Source organism: Pyrgilauda ruficollis, unplaced genomic scaffold (assembly GCF_017590135.1).
Source record: "Pyrgilauda ruficollis isolate IOZ18807 unplaced genomic scaffold, ASM1759013v1 scaffold48, whole genome shotgun sequence".
Taxonomy (NCBI): domain Eukaryota; kingdom Metazoa; phylum Chordata; class Aves; order Passeriformes; family Passeridae; genus Pyrgilauda; species Pyrgilauda ruficollis.
This window is the reverse complement of record NW_024526377.1, coordinates 3,892,988-3,912,241: the sequence shown is the minus strand read 5'-3', so window position 1 is coordinate 3,912,241 and position 19,254 is coordinate 3,892,988. Positions and strand designations below refer to the sequence as shown.

General features: G+C 45.7%; 1 protein-coding gene across 1 annotated transcript in view; it reads right to left on the bottom strand.

Annotated features, from left to right (window-relative positions):
* Positions 1-1,392: 1,392 nt before the first annotated feature.
* Positions 1,393-19,254, bottom strand: part of KIAA0319L (KIAA0319 like) — a 28,717-nt gene continuing 10,855 nt past the window's right edge. Inside the window, exons 4-18 of the mRNA XM_041479141.1 lie at positions 18,827-19,100; positions 16,727-16,828; positions 15,758-15,855; positions 14,548-14,635; positions 13,440-13,532; positions 12,733-12,865; positions 11,630-11,858; positions 10,778-10,901; positions 10,077-10,235; positions 9,270-9,429; positions 7,237-7,379; positions 6,150-6,272; positions 5,583-5,673; positions 5,137-5,228; positions 1,393-3,095 (exon numbers count right to left, since the gene is read on the bottom strand). Coding sequence (XP_041335075.1) covers positions 2,908-3,095; positions 5,137-5,228; positions 5,583-5,673; positions 6,150-6,272; positions 7,237-7,379; positions 9,270-9,429; positions 10,077-10,235; positions 10,778-10,901; positions 11,630-11,858; positions 12,733-12,865; positions 13,440-13,532; positions 14,548-14,635; positions 15,758-15,855; positions 16,727-16,828; positions 18,827-19,100 — 2,097 coding nt within the window. The 3' untranslated portion in view covers positions 1,393-2,907. The remainder of the gene's footprint in view (positions 3,096-5,136; positions 5,229-5,582; positions 5,674-6,149; positions 6,273-7,236; positions 7,380-9,269; positions 9,430-10,076; positions 10,236-10,777; positions 10,902-11,629; positions 11,859-12,732; positions 12,866-13,439; positions 13,533-14,547; positions 14,636-15,757; positions 15,856-16,726; positions 16,829-18,826; positions 19,101-19,254) is intronic.

The following is a 19,254-nucleotide window of genomic DNA, read 5'->3' as shown; positions in this document are numbered from 1 at the left end:
TTAAAGGAAACAAAACTGAGTGAAGGTGCTGGTTCATCTAAGAGATGTCTCAGCCTTTAACTTCCACACGTGGGCAACTTGTAGCCAGTGTCTAATTGTGAAATCATAAAGCATAGCAATGCAGAAACCTTCCTGAGCAAGGTCACGCTCACGGCGCTCGGGTAACAAACCAGCAGCAAAATTAGTGACACTGGGAGAGGAGGAGAGCAGGGAAAGGGATTCCAAAACCCCAGAAAGCTCTGTGCACACACCTGGGGAGGGCTGTGCTCCTGGGGCACTGCAGCAGACAGCCCACCCTGCTCCTACCTTTGGCCAGAAGTTCCCACCTTCAGCCTGGGGGGTCTCCTCAGCTCTGTCAGCCCCACATGTCCTTGCGCCCCCCAAAGCTGGGGTGCAGAGCCTGTCCCCATTCCTGAAGGCTTGGTGGCACTGAGGGTTAACACGTGGAGGGGCAAGAGGCTGCACAGCCAGGGAATACTAATGGGAGCCAGGAATCTAATGTGAGCTTGTGCTGTGCTGTCACAAACCTGCACTCAGAGATGGCAAGTGACTACGAGCCACTGGGCAGGGAGGGAAGGCCAAAGCCCTCCCCAAAGCCCAAACTTGGGTTGGGGTGCAGCCCCTCAGTACAGCACCCCCACCTGAAGGGCTGTGACCCCACAGTGAAACACAGGGCTGAAGGAAACAACCACAGCTGAACAAAGGTGTTGGAGGTAACAGCTGCACGGATTGTAATTCCCTCTGCTGTAACAAGCAGCCAGGCTCACTGGAAAGCTCACCCTGGGTCTGTTGGAGAAGGGCACTGACCCCTGCAGCAATGTCCAATGACTGAGCCCCCACCTGCTGCTGGGGACCCTCCCTGGGATGGGCAGGAGCAAGGGGCTCAAAAAGCACAATCCCCAAAGATCAGAACCTGGCAGAGCCCAACAGCTCCCTTCTCCCAGCACAAAGTGCTCCCAGGTACAGCCTCAAGGCCACACCTGGTCAATCCCTGCAGCTTCAAACCCTCCTATTCCCACAGTTTGTTCACTTACATCCAAATGAAGGCACACACAGAGAGTGGTGTCACCCAGGAGAGTTAAGTGTGTGGCCATGGGACAGCCAGCGCTGGGCTGTGCCCTCTGAGGAGCACCCCAGGGTCCATCCCCTCCCCATGTGTGGTCCTGGGTGGTTTGGAGGGAAGGAGCCCTGGGCAGGACGGGTGCAGGAACCGCCAGGAAGGGGAAGCCTGAGCCAAGCCCCAGCTGCGTGCCAGACAGCCCAGGCAGAGGGTGGCCCGTGCTGTGACACCAGCAAATGCCATGGCCTCAGCACTGGGAGAGCTGCAAGCTCCAGTGCTGGGCCTGAGGAACAGCTGATTGCCCAAAAAATAAACTCAGCAGCAGCCAGGACTACATTCAGTGAGGGAACACCCCCTCACGTTCAATAGTGTTTAATCTTCATCTAGCTCAACACAAATCAGTAGTGCAGCAATATAAATACAACTGAGGAACTTAAAGCCTTTTGGCTTTCATAGCTCAATAAGAAGAAAAAAAAAGCCAATGAAACCAGTTTCCAGTTTTTAAATTAAACACAAAGAAAGGCAATGAACTGCCCACCCATCCCCAGAGAAGCAGTGGCATCCTTCATGCCAGCACGAGGCTGAGCTCTGCCCGAGGACAGGGTGCAACTCACGACAGCAGCACAGTGAGATAAGGGAGTGGGAATGGGAAAGGACCCCCTGGCTGCCCTTGAGCTCAGGCAGAAGGGACAGTGACATGCTGTGCCACGTGCTGCTGGCACTGCCCACCACCCCTGGGTACCCAGAGTTCCCTTTTCCACCACAAAAGGACACCACGTGTGCTCTTGACACTGTGACAGGAGCACACAGGGCTCTGCAGCCACAACAGCACAAGGCCAGTGAGCTGCCAGCCTGAGGGAGCAGCCAGCTGGGGACTGCAGAGACCAATCCCCGTTACCTGGGGTGTGCAAATTTTAAGGGGAAAAAAAAAAACCCAAACCAAAAAACCACAGTACATAGTGTTCCATAACTGAGATATGGATGACGTCCAGCCTCATGGACGGCCTGGTGACCAACAGAAGGTGCTGGGGCCACAGAACATGTCACAGCTTTGGAATGAAGCCAGACATTGGACACAGGTACCAAAGGTGGGTGTGTGTCCCCCCAGCTCTGGCACCAAGCAGGACTTTGCTGCAGGAGGGGGTCTCCCAGCCTGGGCAGTAACCACAGGTCAGCTTTTCACACATGAACAGGCACCAAGTCCCAGCACTGCCCACGAGAGCAGCAGTGATTTGGAACAGCCACAAAACCCTCTCCTACCTGCAAACTGCCAGAATGTTTACATTCCCCCTCCTCTAGAACCCAACAGCAGCCAAGTGCATGTGAAAGGACAAGTCTACATTAAAATAGTGCTCAAACCATTAGGGAAGGTGGGAGTAAAGGAGAAGAAAGCTGTTGGACAGCACAAGTAGCCTGTGGTAGGCTATGGGAGCCTGAAGGGAGCTCAGAGCAAAGCTCAAGGACTTGACTTTCCTTCTCAAGGCAAGTGAGCTGGAAGTCCACAGGTGCTCCCCCCATGGCAGTCTGAGGTGGCTTAGGAAGGTCCTGCACATTCACAGTTGCTCCAAGTGGTTCTGTCCTGCCCTCTCCAGATGCCAGCTCCATCCTTTTCTGACTCTTCTCCTGGGGTTCACAGTTGCCTTCTCCTCCCTTTGATTTCCCTTGAAGTTCAAATTCAAGTACAACCAGTTTTAACTGAATGAAAAGAAACCCACAAAACCAAAGTTATTTTCTGTGAAACGAGTTAGCAGCGTTGTCCTAATCAAAGTGGCCTCCAAGGGCCCTGGTAGGACAGGGACGGGATTGGCCTTCCCTGCTGAGCTCCAGCCAAGGCTGCCCAAGGGGAGCTATAGGATTTCCTCCCTCTGGTTCTTGGCTTTGAGGGTCAGCTGTCCGTTGCGCAAGGAGCCGTTCTGGCTGCGGAGCAGTTTCCCTTTTTCCCGGTCAGGCCACGTGAAGATGGCTTCATCACTGTCCAGCTCGGACTCTGAGTGCATCAGACTCGTGTTGAGGACTTGGGCTTTCTGTCTGCCACCTTGAAGGGGAAACATTCCCAGGTTAGAAATTCTTTTAACAGCAGTGAGCACCTCACCTGCTCCATCCCCTCTAAGTCTCCTTTTCTGATCACGTCTAAGAGGCAGCAGAATCTGACTTTCCTCTGTGTGTCTCTTATTCCCTGTGATGTTGAAGCCAAAGTGATCCTGTCTCAGACACTCTGGCATGTCAGAGGTCACAACAACACTCCAAGACAGCACAAAGCACAACAAGCAGACAGGAAGGCAATGATGTCACCAGAAGGGGCTGTGAGTACACGTGGGAGCTCTGTCTCCCTGACCCTGCACAGGGCATTGCCTAGAAAATGCTTGGAGGGCTCACAATTGGAGTAAGAGAATATGCAGGTGTGAGGGAAGATCTCTGCCATTTCACTACCCTCTCCCTACTCTCCTTTCTGCTACTCCTGCCTGCAAGGGAAGAGAGATAAATTAGCAGGATGAATTTAGATTAATGCACAAGGACAAGAGACATTTACTGATATTGTCAGCAGAGGAAATATTTAAATTTAGCTTTTCCTTAATGGAGAAATGCAACATTTCCTCGGTTAGCAGAAAGCTCCCTGGACATATCTAGCAGGGAAAAAGACTTCAGTCAGCAGCCAGCCCCAGAAACAGCAAGATGAGTTTAGTTACCAGAGAGCAAATGGTGAGGCACATTTAGCACATCTATTGCACAGTGGGCTCTGAGGTGACAGATGGCCAGATTAAAGCAGAGTTGGGTGCTGAGGGAGGGAAACACACCCGGGTTTCCTGCAAGGGTATCAGTGTTTGAGAAGTTGGGACAGCCTGGTACTCAGAGGAACAGCTGATCAGTCTGTCACTGTAATGCCCTCCATGCTGCTCTTGGGCACTGCTCACTTTGCTGGAACACCATTAAATGGGATAATACCAGGATGAGCAGTCATTTTCTGCTAGCAAACAAGGATCAGGGACCCTTTTCCATGCACAGTTAACACATCCCCTTCTCTAAAAAAAACCAGGACATACTCTGGTATGAAACACACACGCAGCAGCTGCAGAGCTCCCTGGCATTCAGCAGGGCTGTACTTGGCACATCCTTCCCAACACTTCCCTCTTTTCCTGGTCAATCAGCAGGTGGCCATGGTTTGGTTCATGTATCAGATAAAAACACTCCAGGCCTGAAATAACTCCCTGATCTTTGCACAGCACTGACAAGCACTCTCAGGACAGCAATGCAGGCAGGAAAATGCTGGCTAAGAACACTGAAGACAAATCCTGTGTTTCTAGAGTGGGCCAACAGACTGACAAGCACTCTCAGGACAGCAATGCGGGCAGGAAAATGCTGGCTAAGAACACTGAAGACAAATCCTGTGTTTCTAGAATGAGCCAACGGACCTGTAGCCACATGGAGCACTGAGGAATTCATGGATCGCCCTCTGAAATGCACCTGCTAAGTGGAAAACTAGAGGATGAGCTAAAATGTGCAATTTTCACAGCCTGATGCACACAGGAGCAAGAATAAATAAGATGATGAACCAGTTGTTTGTGGTGGGTGAGTAGCAGAGCAGAAGTAAATTTCAATCTCTCCAGTACACAAGTATTTTGAGGTTATTCTCAGGTGTTGATCAGTTTAGTGTGATGTTTACTGCCACTGAATTCCTGCTTTGCTGTAGAGAATGACCAAAGAATTGTATACTGGCAAGAAGGGAACTACCAGAACCCAGGGGAAAACTCCAGAGCAGGAGAAGTTACAGTCAAGACCCAATTTTGGGCTTCTTGAGTTGGACTGTTCTGCACAGCTTAATGCATCCACTTCCTACTTCTAAGGTACCAAGTGGAGACATCAAGACCAGGCCAGTTTCAGCCCCAATTTCCAAACCTAAAAAGTTAGATGACTTTACTAAATATCCCATATACAGATCTGAGACAAGCTCTCAGATCTTCTGAGACCCCTCTGTCAGTCCCTACATCACGTTTGTTTCACTGTTATTTTAAGTCCACTGAGGAAGAGTCCTCAGTCAGCACTCTGGAAGTGCTGAGCTCTTCCCTCTCATGTTTTACCTGCTTTGGGATTTGGTTTTAACTCCAGGCTTTCTTGATCCGTTGCATCCAAAATCTTGTATTTGCTTTTTCTTTTGGATTTTCCTTTCCGTCTAAAGGGGAGAAAAAGGAATTAAAAAACAGTCCATTTCCAAAAGAGCCAGAAGAAAAACAACTCTGATCTTCAAAGCTAAAGCACTTGCTGTTTAGGATTATATTCACATTACAAAGTGAAACATTAAAATGTTGCTCAGTTGCACATTTATAGGTTAATCCAAATTTTGCTTCTTAACGTAACCCAGAGTTCTGGAACTTCAACATTTAACTTGAAACACTTGAGTGAGAAAACCCAGCACCCCAAGGCTCAGCAGATGACCTGTTGGGACAATGGGTTTAATCTTTAACCTCCTACTGGGGACACTTGGCTGTGAAACCTGGGTACAGCAGGGGTCTGGTCTCAGTCCCACCTCTTGCAGCAGCAGATCACCATCCACGACAAGATCCCGAAGGCAACCACGATGACAAAAGATGCAATGATCACATACAGCACACTCCACTCTGCAAGCAAAACCCCAGAGATAAACATGTCTTGGTACCTCGTACAACTGACAGTGCAGATTTTAGGGGACTGTTTTTGGGAAAGAAAAGGCAAGGCCTGCCTCTTTGCAGAATAGAGGCTGGCATTTCCCAGCACCACCAGATCCCCTTGGGAAGCTCAAGATGCAGTGTGTGGATTTGCTGAGCAGTATTCACTGTGTGCTGGTGTATAAAATTTGCTCTCCTGTGGCAGGACAGAGGTGACACAAGAGAGCTGTGATTTATACACCCAGAATAGACTCAACTCTTAGTGAGTGTTCACTGGGAGGGTGTGAAGGGAACTCACTCCCCTGTCAAACATCTGCCCAGAGGTGAGACAAGGGTCTGTGTCCTGGTGCCAGCATCTCAGCAGAGCAAAGGGGAGACAGCAGGTGCCCACCCTGGGTTTCAAACAGGGGTTCCTGTGCCAAGGTGCCCACCCTGGGGGGCTCACGTACCGCAGTTGCTCTCGCCGTCCCCCATCTGCACCCTGAGGAAGTTCTCCATCCAGAACGGGTCACACACGCAGCGCTTGGTGAAGGAGTCACAGCGCCCGTGCTCAGAGCAGTTCAGCTGACAGGCTGGGGGCCAAAACCAGCAAGGTGAATTAAATGACTCACAGGTGAGGCAAAAACGGGACAAAATAGTTCAGTACAGCCAACCCCTCCTGCAGGCTCTGACCTGAATGTGGCCCCTCTGTAGCTCATTCATAGCTCAGCGTAATCACAGGAGGTGAGAAGTGCAAACGTAAGCACCTGGGCCTCCTGCCAAACTGAAACATCCCACTTCACCAGCAACATACATTTTGCCTAATAAATCCTCATTTTGATATACAAGTTATGGAATTTATATATTAGTCAAGTAAATGTTTTTAAACGAAGTTTTGATTTTCCAATTCAAACCCCGCCTGTGAGACAGACGAGAAACAAACAGATCCTTTGGAGGCACCAAACAGAACTGAAAAATGGCTTCTGAAGGCCACAAAATGGTAAGACCAGGAAGTAATGAAAATAATTACTTTACACAATTCTAGTTTCAAATCTCTAACTGATCAGCAAATGATTCTCACAGGATGGATCTCATAAAAGAAAAGCAGTGCTAATGTAAACATGTAAAACAATGATGGAAGGGGAACATTTCCTGCAGACTGATGCTTGTGCTGCACAGGAAACAAGTGGGTTCACAGCTACCAAGATGTGCAGTTTATTGTTTTCAGGATGACACTCATTTCAGTGGCTGTAGTCCATTAACACTGTATTTTAGTTTCATAAGTATCAATCTGCTTTTGGTTTTGTGAACTCTTATCTTCACAGCAACGCTGCAAGTAATTATTTATAAGAAGTTGAATAGTGAATAGATGGAATTAATTGGTAAATAAGTGATTAGTGAATAGTCTAATAGACTTAATTTTCTGTTTCCCATTTATTAACATGAAAGCTCCTGCAGTGAGTGTAAGTGTGTGGGCATTTTTAGCACCTTTATTCTGTCAGGCAGCTGAAAAGAAGGTAAAAGATGTTCAGTCTGTCCCCAGAGACTCTCACTTACTGACTGTGTTAATCTCCAGGGCCCGGAAGATGAGGAAGTCTGACTGTTGTTTCCTCAGCTCGTTCTTCAGCGTCCAGGCCACCTCTCGTCCTTTGAATATCTGATGGGGAGGCTGGTTCTGCACAAAGAACACCATCTTCGTGCTGGAACAAAGGCAAGAATTATTAATTACCTACTGCTTCTCCAAACATCAGGTGGAGAGCCACACTCTCCAGTCTGTCATTAGAGGGACTTACTCAGAATCCCAAATTTATTTGAAGAACAGACTTCTGGCTCTGTTTGAAAGCAGTAATGGCAGACTTGGTCCTGCAGTTGAAACCCTTCAAGATATCTGATCCATTCATATTTTCCAAGCTAGGGCTGCACTATTCTTGAATTTGCACATCAAGCAGATCTTTGCATGTTCATGCTAAGCATCAAATCCCCAAACTTTAAGGTATTGCTGTTTTCATACTCTCCTTCCTTCCTCGCTGTGGGATTCTCAGACTTTACTACCCTGAAACTTGGTCCATTTACATGCTCAGCACAGAGCTCCAGCACCAGAGAGTGGAAGTGTACAGTCTTTTGCAAAGTTGAGTTTGAATGCACCCAGTGCTGTAGCCCAAAAACAACCCAGGTGTGAAGGATTCTGTATTCTGCAGCTTTACTGCATTAACTTTATGATAGAATAACTTGTTCCTCATGGCTTGCTCACCTTGCAGAGCCCTGTGGATCCTTTAGACTCACAATGGATGCAGAAATAGTTGGGATTTATTATCACTAGTGAGCTTATGAGTCAATGGCATATCAGTGAAACCCTCAGAGTATGTGAAAAAGAACAAATCAAGAGTCAGAGGAAAAAGCTCTTTTTTAAACAGCACAAGTTACTTTGACAGTGGAAGCAAAAATGGGATCTTAAAGCCATCTGTCAGGAAACAATCTCTGCTCCTTTATAACACTTCCCACTCTTTTGTCTGCTTGAACACATAAACAGATGAAGCATTAATGACAAGAATCCCTTACTTGCCTTACTCAGGGGCGACTGGCTTGCTCATGGCAGAGACAGAGAGCTACAGTTACAACAGAAAGTGCTGGCTCCTCTGTTCTCAGCTCTCTAGGTTTGCATGGACAATGAATTCTGATTTTCCTGCTACAGCAGGCCACGTGGACACAAAGGAATCAATAGATCAGAGCACTCAGCAGGTGTACAGTAACAGCAGATTTATTGCTGACTTGCTGCAGGACTTTAAGCATGTCCCTTAAATCTTCTTCAATGCTTTAGGTACTTTAAAACTACTCCCCTTTTAATAAAAACTAAGTGCAATATTACACTTGTTTCAACAGATTTCCACTCATGGCTTGTTGCCACTCTCCTGGTAGGCAATACCACCCTGACCTACACCCCTGTTCAACAGCCAACTTCCATGTGTTTAGGATAAATGCAGTTTTCTGTAAGCCAATTAGCAATCAAAATTAAGCTTTTTTATCTCTTCAAACAGAAATTACATTGGCTGTCAACATTTTTTCATACACTAACTTGAAGCAGTTATGTAGGCAATAAAGCTTCTACAGAATCAGTGGAAGATGTCCCTGCCTGGGGCTGTGTGGTTGGAACTGGATGATCCTTAAAGTCCCTTTCTACCCAATCCAGTCTGTGATTGTATGAGCTACCAATTTGGCACGAAGGTGAGGGGGATTGTTACACTCTGGTGTGTTGTGTTTCAGCAAACTCCTGCACCAAGCCCTGTTACTTCTCCAGCTGCAGAACATCCCTTCACACAGTGTCCACAATTTTCAAAAAACAAATCAGATTTGTTCTTATTTTACAGGTTTAAGGTGAAAATACATCAGCAGCAGCAGTTTTCAAGGGCAATGCACCAACTCCAGAGGGGAAAGATACTCAAGACCTGCTTGGCAACTCTGATCCGAGCAGGAATATCAACATTAAGCAACAACTCCACAAGTTCCAATGATCCAATCTGCTTTCCAGAAGGCCTTGATTTTCCAAACCCTCAAGCAATTCCTTGCTGTGTACCCTCCCAGATGAATCCCACCTTTGTTCAGTGTATGGCTGGATCTTTTGCACGGTGATGTCTGAGTCCAGGACTCCCAGCAGCACCCCAATCTGCCGGATGAACATCCCCTTCTGCCGCTCCGTCAGCTGGCTCACATTCACATCCAGAATTATCTCCACCAGGTTATTTTTCCTAGGATCTAGAGAGAATGTAGATAGTACAGATCTTCAGAGTTTCTATTTAGCAGCCTAGGCACAAGGCAGGTTTTTAGCTATCTTTTCAGGATGTTTCTGATTTGAACACAGAACTAAGTGGTACTTTCAGCAACTTGGCCTGTGAACTGCACAATGAGCCAATTTTGTTAAAAAAAAAAAACAAACGTGCAAAGCAATAACAGATCTTCATTTCTAGGTCTTGAAACAGACTTTGCATTAACAAACAGAAAAAGCTACTGCAAGTTGTTCATAGGCCTTTTCCTGAATTCCCTAAAACATTTCAGGGAATTTAGAGCGGAAGAGAACTCTGCCTCCTTTAAACAAACCACAAAAGCATCGAGTCAGGAGGCCCTGCTGTTGTTTGTTTACAGGGGTCAGTCTCTGACTGACCAAGCCCAAGCTCCATTTCTGTGAAAGGAAACACAGCTGAGCCACACCATGCTCAGAGTGGGAGCCACACCTAGAGATGAAGGCAAAGCTATTTCTCATGCTCAAAGAAAACTCCAATTCTTTCCAATCAAACATAAATCCTTGTCTTATTTAGGTCATTGGTAAAGCTTGTCAGGCCCCATGTGACCATGACTGAACACAAGGGAGGTGTGGGGGTGTTTGAAATGAAAGATTTGGATACACAAGCACACAGAAGGTGATACACACCGTGTTTTTTCCCAAAGATAGAAGACTATCTTCTGGTCATCTGAGCTCTTGCTGCCATCTAGAGTGGTGCTGTCCACAGGAAGAGTCAGTTCTTTATCTGGACCAGCATCTGCCTTTGGGGGCTTGTTGTTCTCTGGAAAAGAATGCAGGATTTCTCAAACACACACCATAAAGGTGAAGCTTAAAACACCACCATTAAGGTTTTCTCCATGATCCCCAGCACATCCCTTGCCCACTACCTTGTACTCAGATAAAGTGAGGTTAAAAGCAGTAAAGAAATCCCATAAGCATTTCATTCACACATCACAATAAAATGAGACTGAAAACTAGGAATTCTGATTTTTGCTCTCATTCTCTCAGTACTGTTCCACTTTTCCTGCCCTTGTCCCAGGACCCAGCACTGTGGGCAGACACAGCTGTTTGGAAATACAATCCTGCCTTTATTGTAAGAAAATATCAATTAGGTTACACTGTGTAAAATAAGAGAACAGTCCACAAAGGCAATATTCCTACAGGCTTTCTTCTGCTCATTTATCAGCAATATACCAGCCCAGAATGTTCCTAAATCAGAGCAGCTTTTCTGAAAGTCACTGTAAGATCTAGAGGTTGCTGACAGACTGCTGCTCACACCAACCCCTGGAAGGGAAGCAGCAACAGCAGGTAAAGGCAGCTTACCTGGCTGGACTATCACAGTGACCTCTGCAGTGGACTGGTGCCCAGCAGAATCAGTCACTATGAGCTGGTAGGTGTAATCACCTTCCTGCATTGCAGAGAGCTGCAAGACTGGTGTCCTCACACCCTGTGAGAAAAGATTTTCATGGATTAAAAGCAATCCTCATGCAGATAATGTTGGACCAGAAGACTCTGATTCTAAAGTAACTATTACCAGCACATTCTAGGGGGTTATTACCAAATCCTGCTATGGGAGCAGGAGTCTGTGCTATTTCAGCATGCAAAGCTCTTGCAGCTAAATTTATGCACACTACAAGGACACTGTTGTGGGACATAATAAAAGTAATGCCATACAAGCAGACCTCTAGGGATTCAGTGGTTCCCAACTCCAGTAAAATATCTGGGGAGCCCTGTGCAAATCCCACACATTGTGAACCTAATTCATGGACTTTCTTATTCTATACATCTGAAAGTAATAATCTTTAAAAGAAAAATGATGACACAGAAACAAGTTTCAACATTTACTGTTTAGCACTGAGAAGAGTCTGGCCAGTATCAGCAGAATTTAGACTCCAAGATTCAGCTCTAAAGTTCCCACCTCTCTCAATCCCCTTTCTTCAGCAGGTTTTAAAATTGCATTGCTCAAGAAAAGAACAGGATGCCAATGGTGAGGCTGGTGCACCAGCTCAGCCACTAAACCAACACCAGCTTCACAAGGATTTAACTTAATCATCACACATTTGCTCTGTATGATTCAAAAAGACATTTGCTAACAGTCCATTAAAACTGGTTTGATTATAGATAAAAGCCCAGCTAGTGAGCAGTCCAGGTGGAACACTGGAGACCTGCACTGACCTGCATCTCCATCACCTTCCCTTTGCTGTTGGGGCTGAGCAGCCACTCGTAGCTGACGATGCTGTGGTCGTCCGTGCTCTGGTTGCCGTAGAGCGTGATGGAGTTCTGGGGCAGGGTGATCACCTGGTTTGGGCCAGCATTGGCCACCGGAGGATAATCCACTGCCTTCTTCACAGTCAGGTTGGCAGTGGTGGAGTTGCTGGCACCATCTGAGTCCACGACTGTTAGACTAAAGAGGGAAAAAAGAAGTGAAAGCACTGGAAAGTGATGGTGACCAAAGCTGAATATAGCCTTATCTGAATAGAAACTTCCTCCAAATGTCCAATTATCAGCCTCAAAGTGATGCAAGGAATTAACAGTCACATCCATCTCCCACTTGAAATCTAACAGCCAGTTCCAAGGTGAAACACAGAAGTGCATTACTAACCCACAAGTGGCCTGGACACAGCACATCTCCTCAGGTAGGGTGGTACCACAAAACACAACTGCTTTTTGCTAAATCTACACCTGAACATGGATCTGATTAGTTCAGGCCAACTGCTTAACAAGAAAGCAGTGTTCAGTAAGAGGTACTCCAGGTCATTTTACTTTAAACAGAACTGCTGGTGCAGTGATGGACATCACACCAAAATACAGGCCAAAGGAAAAACACAGGACAAATACAAAAGTAAAATCAGCTACGACCTATTGCCCAGGTTGTGCACAAAACCACGAGACCTCATTCACTTATCTGAGACAAACACATTGCATTTAAAAACTGGATTTGAAGACTGCATTTCTTCCTAAGTCTTTACCCAAAGAGTTTAGATTTGACATTTCAAGAGACATTTTGTAGCACTGACAGAGCAGCCATCATCTTAACCAGGGCTACAAGTCAAGAATAAGAACTAGCTGGACAGTTTATCTCTCCTGAAGTGCAAAGCTACAAAACTACTTTAAAGTGTAGGAGTGGAGAGAGGGAACATCACAAAATGGAGTTCTCTCCATGTTTTGTGTTGGTGGTTTTTTTTTTTTTTCTTTTTAACCAGATAAACACTTCAGGAATCTCATCTATTTCACTCTTAAGGGATGAGAACTGATGGACTCTGCCAGGTGTGACCTACCTGAAAGTGTAATTCCCAGGTACCAGGTTGGTCAGTGTCAGTATGGGAGTGTCACTGGAGACCTTCTCCTCCCGCAGGGGACCCTTCAGCTCTTCCCAGTGGTAGCTGATAATTTTATCATCATCAGTGCTTTCTGTTTCAGTAATTGAGGAAAACACACACACACAAGGAGTTGGAAAATGCTGCTTCACAGATTCCAGATGGTCAGTCCCTACTTCTGCCCTGGACTTAGTGGGAAAAGATATTTTTGGTTGAAGCCCACAGTCTCTGTTATGCTCAGACACCCAAAATGTAACAAGTCAATCCTAGCTGGGGCTAAGACAACCTGAATTTGTATAAAGGAACTCCTGAAAAGCTCTAGTGCAGGCCAGGATCACTGAAGGTGTCCTGTCAGTAACTTACACATTTGAAGTTTAGCCAAGAGCCCAGTAATTTTGACAGTAATTTTTTTTTTTTTATTATTCTAAGCAGCAACCTCCAGAGCTTTTCCTTTTTTAGGAGATTGGCTCAGGCCAGTGTCCTTCAAAAGGAGCATGGAGAGGTGCTGTTGTGTGTTCTCTGCTCTCCTGGTCAGAGAGGCTAATTCTTTTCACTGAACTGTGTTTGCCAGTGTCACTGCTTCTCTTAACCTTTATGCAAAAGGCCAGCCCAGGACCAAACACAAAGCCCCCCTGCTGGATGCTGCACTTAAACCTGCAGGTACTCACTGCTGCCGTCGATAAGAGTGGAAATGGTTGGCAGGGAGATTTCCTGGAACTGTGGGGACACGATGGCAACAGGAGGCTGATTCACCCGGGGCTCTGCAACAACAAGCCAGCTGTTACCATGACACTACAGGCAGAAAGCCCTGGCCGAGGAACTGCAAAACTATCAGCAATTACCAGTGATTTGTGCTTCCAGCATGTTCTATACCAGCCTGGGGAATCAATGCTAGCAAAAGGGGAGCAGCCAGCACACCAGTGCTCTGGGAAGGCTGCACTGCATCAGTTTTTCCCTACTGGGTCAAGCACCTACAGCTTCTTGCCACAGTGTGGCTGCTGCTCTGGAAAGTGAAGGATTTTGGTGCATGCTGCCAGCTGCAAAGTCACTGCTTATAAGGAAATGATCAGCCACAGCACCCAGAAGACCAGCCACACATTTGCTAATTTAGGGAGTGCAAGAGCCCTTCTTTACCCACAAAGCTTGTACAAGAACTCTTGCTGAAGACTGCAAAATGAAGGGGTTTTATTGACACCTGTGGTTGTCTCTTTACACAGGCCACCTAAAAAGTGAGGCAGTCAGCACAAGATGCTGTACCTCATCTGCAGCTCATCTGCAAACCACACCTTAAAATATGGAATGAGATTTGACTTAACCTGCCTGTGGTTGGAATGATATTCCTTATGGACTGGAAAGAAAGGAACCTCCAAAGGAGCTTCAAAGCTCTGGCTTCTCTTCAGTTTTTGCTCCTGCTGCTATAAGCTTTTTGTCAGACTGCAGCTAGTTTTTATGGAAGCAGTGGCCTTTCAGGGTGAGGTGTTTGCTGAGCACTTCCCTATCAGGATCAGAGCTCTTTTATCAAGTGGTTGGCTTGATACAGTACAGCAAAAATAGCTGTGTGTTAGCAATAGCTTCTGATCTCAGGAAATTATTTAATATATACACATATATACGTGTGTGTGTGCATATATATATACATATATACACACATATGCTGCAAGTTCACAGCACAATGAACTATCACCACACCAAACCAAATAATCTAACCCCATGGTACAGCTGCCTTGGCATGTCACTGACAGGTGAAGTCAAGGAAAATCCAATCCCAGCACTCACTTGGATTCACTGTTACATTCACATATCCCTCTCCATGAGCATTCTCCCCATCCACAACGACTTTGAACTCGTACAGGCCAACAGTAAGCTGGAAACAAGCACAAAGGATTATTTACCTACAGGTCAGTGGCACCTTGTCAGGACCTATTGGAAGGTCAAGTTCCTGTGCTTTGGCACAGGAGCACACAGGCAATTGTGCTTCAGCCTCTGCATACACAGCAAAGGAGGGTTTCCAGGCCAAAATGGTATTACAGATATTTTAGTTTACAATGGCTATGCAGAAACCAAAGACTTGTATTTCTCTCTGCCACAGGATTGTCAGTCAAGCTTTATTTTCCAGCAACAAAAGGCAAACAGAAGAGAGATAACAGAGATTAGTTCAGGTTGTCTGGCCACAAGAATCTGAACTAGCAGATTGCATTTGAGGTGAAAAAGGCTGCATGCAAGAAGAAAATCTCTTCTTGTGTATTTTTATAAATGCAAGTGTTTCTTCTTTTCCTTCTAGGTGACATGAGCCAGGCAGTCACCTCTTCACCATCCACTGGATGGTGATAACAATCTTGATACCCAAAAGGCTGAAGCCCTGACAGAGACCTGCACACTCCTTTCCAAAGGTTTGGCTCTGCATAATATCCTTACTAAAGCCTGTAGATTTTTTTCTGAGTGCAGTAGAATCCAGGCTGCTCAAAGGAATGTCTCAAGTACAGAACTGTATATTCACAGTACTTAGAGTCATTTCCTTGTTAAGAATCCCCACGTTCAGGAACTGGCAACCCTTTCCCTGTTAGAGCTTGTCTGAGAGCAGCAGCCAGGGACATGCCACGAGGTACTGCAGGACTCTCATTAATGGAAGCAGCAAGACTCTCTTCCAGTGGGCAGTACAAGGCTCAGACCTAAACAGACTACCACACTGTTTCAGGAATATTCCCACCCCTCATTACTGTTAAATTGTGCCATTTGTGTGCCTTGTCACACTGCTTGTAGGCAGCTTGTACCTCCTGAAATCAATTTCTTCCTTCCCTCGTGCCAGATCAATCTCCTTTTGCTAAGAGCCTCAGAAGAGGGCTTGCAGTCAAATGTTGGCTGCCTGCCCATCATGCAATTTCCTATTCATCCTGAAATCCCATACAAGTTTTTCCTGGCTGCTGGGGTCCCCATCTTCTCCACCTGGCATTTAACACAACAAGATATGAAGTAGCCAAAGCTTTACCTTAGACAACTTCAGGGTCTGGGAGTGCTTCTCTGCCATTACTCCACTGTAGTCTTTTGGATGAGTAATCAACTCCCACTCATAGGAATATGTGGTTCCTTAAAAGAAAAAAAAAAGAAAAGGTCCAGATGTTTGTTTTCAAAGCCTGTCTTTCTGCCACGCTAAAGAACTGCAAAGGTATTAAACATTTACAAGGCACATTCTGCTGCACTGTGGAGAAATGAGACAGCTTGGGCTGTGGCTTTTTGGGAATATACCCAGGAAAAGAGACAATCTGTGCTTCTAAACTCATTTACTCTGGAATCAAAACCCATCTTTCAGCCTCCAAGGCAATAAAGAGCTTTGGAACAATCACAGCTCCAGGATAATAAGAGAGAAAAGCCTTATCACATCCTCAGATCCTGCAGACACAGGAATGCCACAGGAATTTTTGAACAGGAATGAATCAATCCCTGCTGCCACACAACATGGAACACACCTGCCTCTACAGCTCCCACTGCCACAGTGGACAGAGTTAAAATAAGAACTTTAAAAATACCTGCCAACAATTTGCATGATGAAATGAGGAGTGTATAGAATGTGTTCCTCAGCAGGCAAATACCCCAATTCAGATTTCAATCACTTGCTAATACAGCTCAGTTCCTATCAGCAAATATCAAGAATAGATGCTCAAAGTCCTAAAAGTCCAATTCTTCCTCACACACCACCCTGAGAATGTGCCATGTCTTCTCCCATCTCTTCCCACAATCTCCCAAATCCACTGGCTTTGCAGCACTTTCCATTTTTTTTGTGCCTCACTATTTTCTCTGAGAGGCAGCACAAGGTAATAGCTGAGTATGAAAAACTTTCACAGGAAAGTGCTCTCTGACAAAAGACATTTTCAGGACTGCCCTTACTACATGCCACACATAATGACTGTTTGCTTTTTCACATCCCAAACCCTTAGCAGAATTCCCAGGGAAGCTTTACCAGGTGGTGGTTCAGGGAGCACAAATGCATTCAGCTGAACTTCATTCTTTGGCAGGGTCACTTCAACACTGTCTCCAGCAGAAACCACCAGCTCCTTCATAGCTGAAAGAGATAAACACAGAATTGGAGAGGAACAGGGAAAAAAAAACCCACCTTGGTTTCAGTTTATGGAATAAACCCCAGCTACACATGATGATGTATTTTGTAAACATCCTGTTCCTCAAGAGCCCTCCCATTTCAGGTTTTGCTCTCCTTGTCAATGCACAAGCACTAATGGGGGTTTACAATTTTTAGACAAGCCCAAAATTACTCAGTCACCTCTGTCTTTGCAAATACTGTGCTGAAACATGGCCCTTGGGCCCTGCACAGGGAGTCTCTTCACCCAGGTCCAGCAGGATGGGAAGGGTTTTACCTGACAGCTTTTTGGCAGAGAACTCAGCTGCAGGCTCGTGGCACGGCAAGACAAACACTGCTACTTCCAAACTGCAATTCCAGAACTTCACAAATATATAAAGAATCCACAGAATTTCTTTTTTGAAAAACTGCTTGAGGGCTAAGAGAATTTTTTTAAACTAGCATAGCTGCCACTCTGGGTATGGAGGCTCAAGATACAAACCTGGTCCTTTTATTTGTATTTTCTTTTCCACCCCCACTGAAGAATTTTCTTGCCATTCCATTTCAAATAAACTGACAGGTTCCTTTTAAAAACTACAGGATAACCTTGAAAACTATAGCCAGGGACATATTTTTTCTGCTTTTTATTAGCATTAAGATAACCAGAAAGTTCAACACATTTCTTAAAAACACCTCTTGGCCTCCTCATCTCTCTCTTCCCTTCCCCTTTGCTTTATATTTGTCTTTTTATTATTGGACCTGGGAATTATGCATAGAAAATATTCTTTCTTTAGTTTGACCCTGTCAAAGACAATGTTTCAGAGGTATGCACAAAAAACCCAAATTAAAAAAATGGGAAAAAAGGACCTCAGACATTCAGCTATTTCCCCACCTTTATTATCTATTATTTATCTATCTTCCAATTTTTTAATAGCTAGTGGAATTAACCACTTTTTTTTTTCCCCTCTCAAATACTCCATCAATCTTTCACCTTCAAAGAGTTCCAAGGCAAAAACCAATCAGATCTCATTAGGAAATAATAAAAACAAAACCCAGACAAACAGATAAAAAACCTTGGAAAAACTACTCTTTACATCATCTTTGGATTGGTTAGCAAAACCAGGAGGCCCTGACAAACCAATGAAGATGTTTAAAGCATGTTTTCCAGTTTTAGCTGGGGTAAGCCCTTAAAATAAATAAATAAAAAAAAACATTAACTTGTCAGCGCAAGCAGCTTCCTGCCAAAACCATCTTTGCATGCAGTGCTTCCCTTACACTCTCCATTTGTTCCCTTGTAAGGGAAAGGAACCCTAAATTCAAAAGAAATTCAGCTGTGAATGTTTCAGCACACTGGATGAAGTGAATTCTGAGACACCACACAAGCAGTACACGCCATTCCCTGTGCTCAGCCATCCCCACGGGGAGAGCTGACAGCCTGGCTCTGGGAACAGAGCTGCCAAAGGGCATTTTGGCCTTTGTGCATTTTCAACAGTCTGTTTTAGGAAATACCAGTGTGAACAGAAACACCATCATGCTGCAGAGCAAAGCATGGGCTAACAGCCAAGTACTCTGTTCTCCACGGCTGAACGGTGCAGTGACACTTCAGGGACAGAAAATAATCAGTTACACCATTTTTTGAGCACACATTAAGATTTCTGCTCGATTTGATGGATTGCAGTGTGCCAAGGCTACTGGAAAAACACTTCCCAGGACTCTGCCCTGCATCACATCTCAGCCTTCACTTTGGGAACTAAGATATCTTCATTAGTTCCCAGCTGTCCTCACATGCAATGGTCACATGCAGATTTAGGATGCTCCAGTCCCATTCCAGACCTCAGGAATTACTAGGATCCAACAGCACGTGTGCTGACACAGATGCCTCAGTATTTTCTCCAAGGTACCATAATTGTCTACTATTTTTCCACACTGCTGTGGCTTGAAAAAGCCTGAGCAGGTGACATTTGCTGGAGCCCTGCAAGTCCTCACCTGGAGTGGTGGCAGCAGTGCTTGGGGCTGCAGCAGTGCTGCTCTGGGCTGTAGGAACACTGCCATTTGTGGGGGCTCCACTGGGCACAGAAGTTGCTGCCTGTGCCTTTGCTGTGCTTTTTACTGGCACAGGGCTGGCTGTGGGAAACTGAGGGTGGGCATCATCAGGCTGCCCAGGCTTCTCAGTCTTCCCTGGAGCTGTCAAGTCCAGTGCCACAGGGCTGGAGAACGTAGCCAGCACTGATGATTCTGGTGCAGATGTTCCTGTGTGGATCTGTAAAGGAAGAAGTTGTCTGAGTTTGACCTGAACACTGAATGGCAGTTTTAAGTTGCCTTTCTCCTCCTCCACAGTTAGGGAGGCTGAAAAATCCCTGGTTTGTTTTTCCAGAAGCAGGAATTTTTACAGCTTCCCCTCTCTCTTCTGAAGT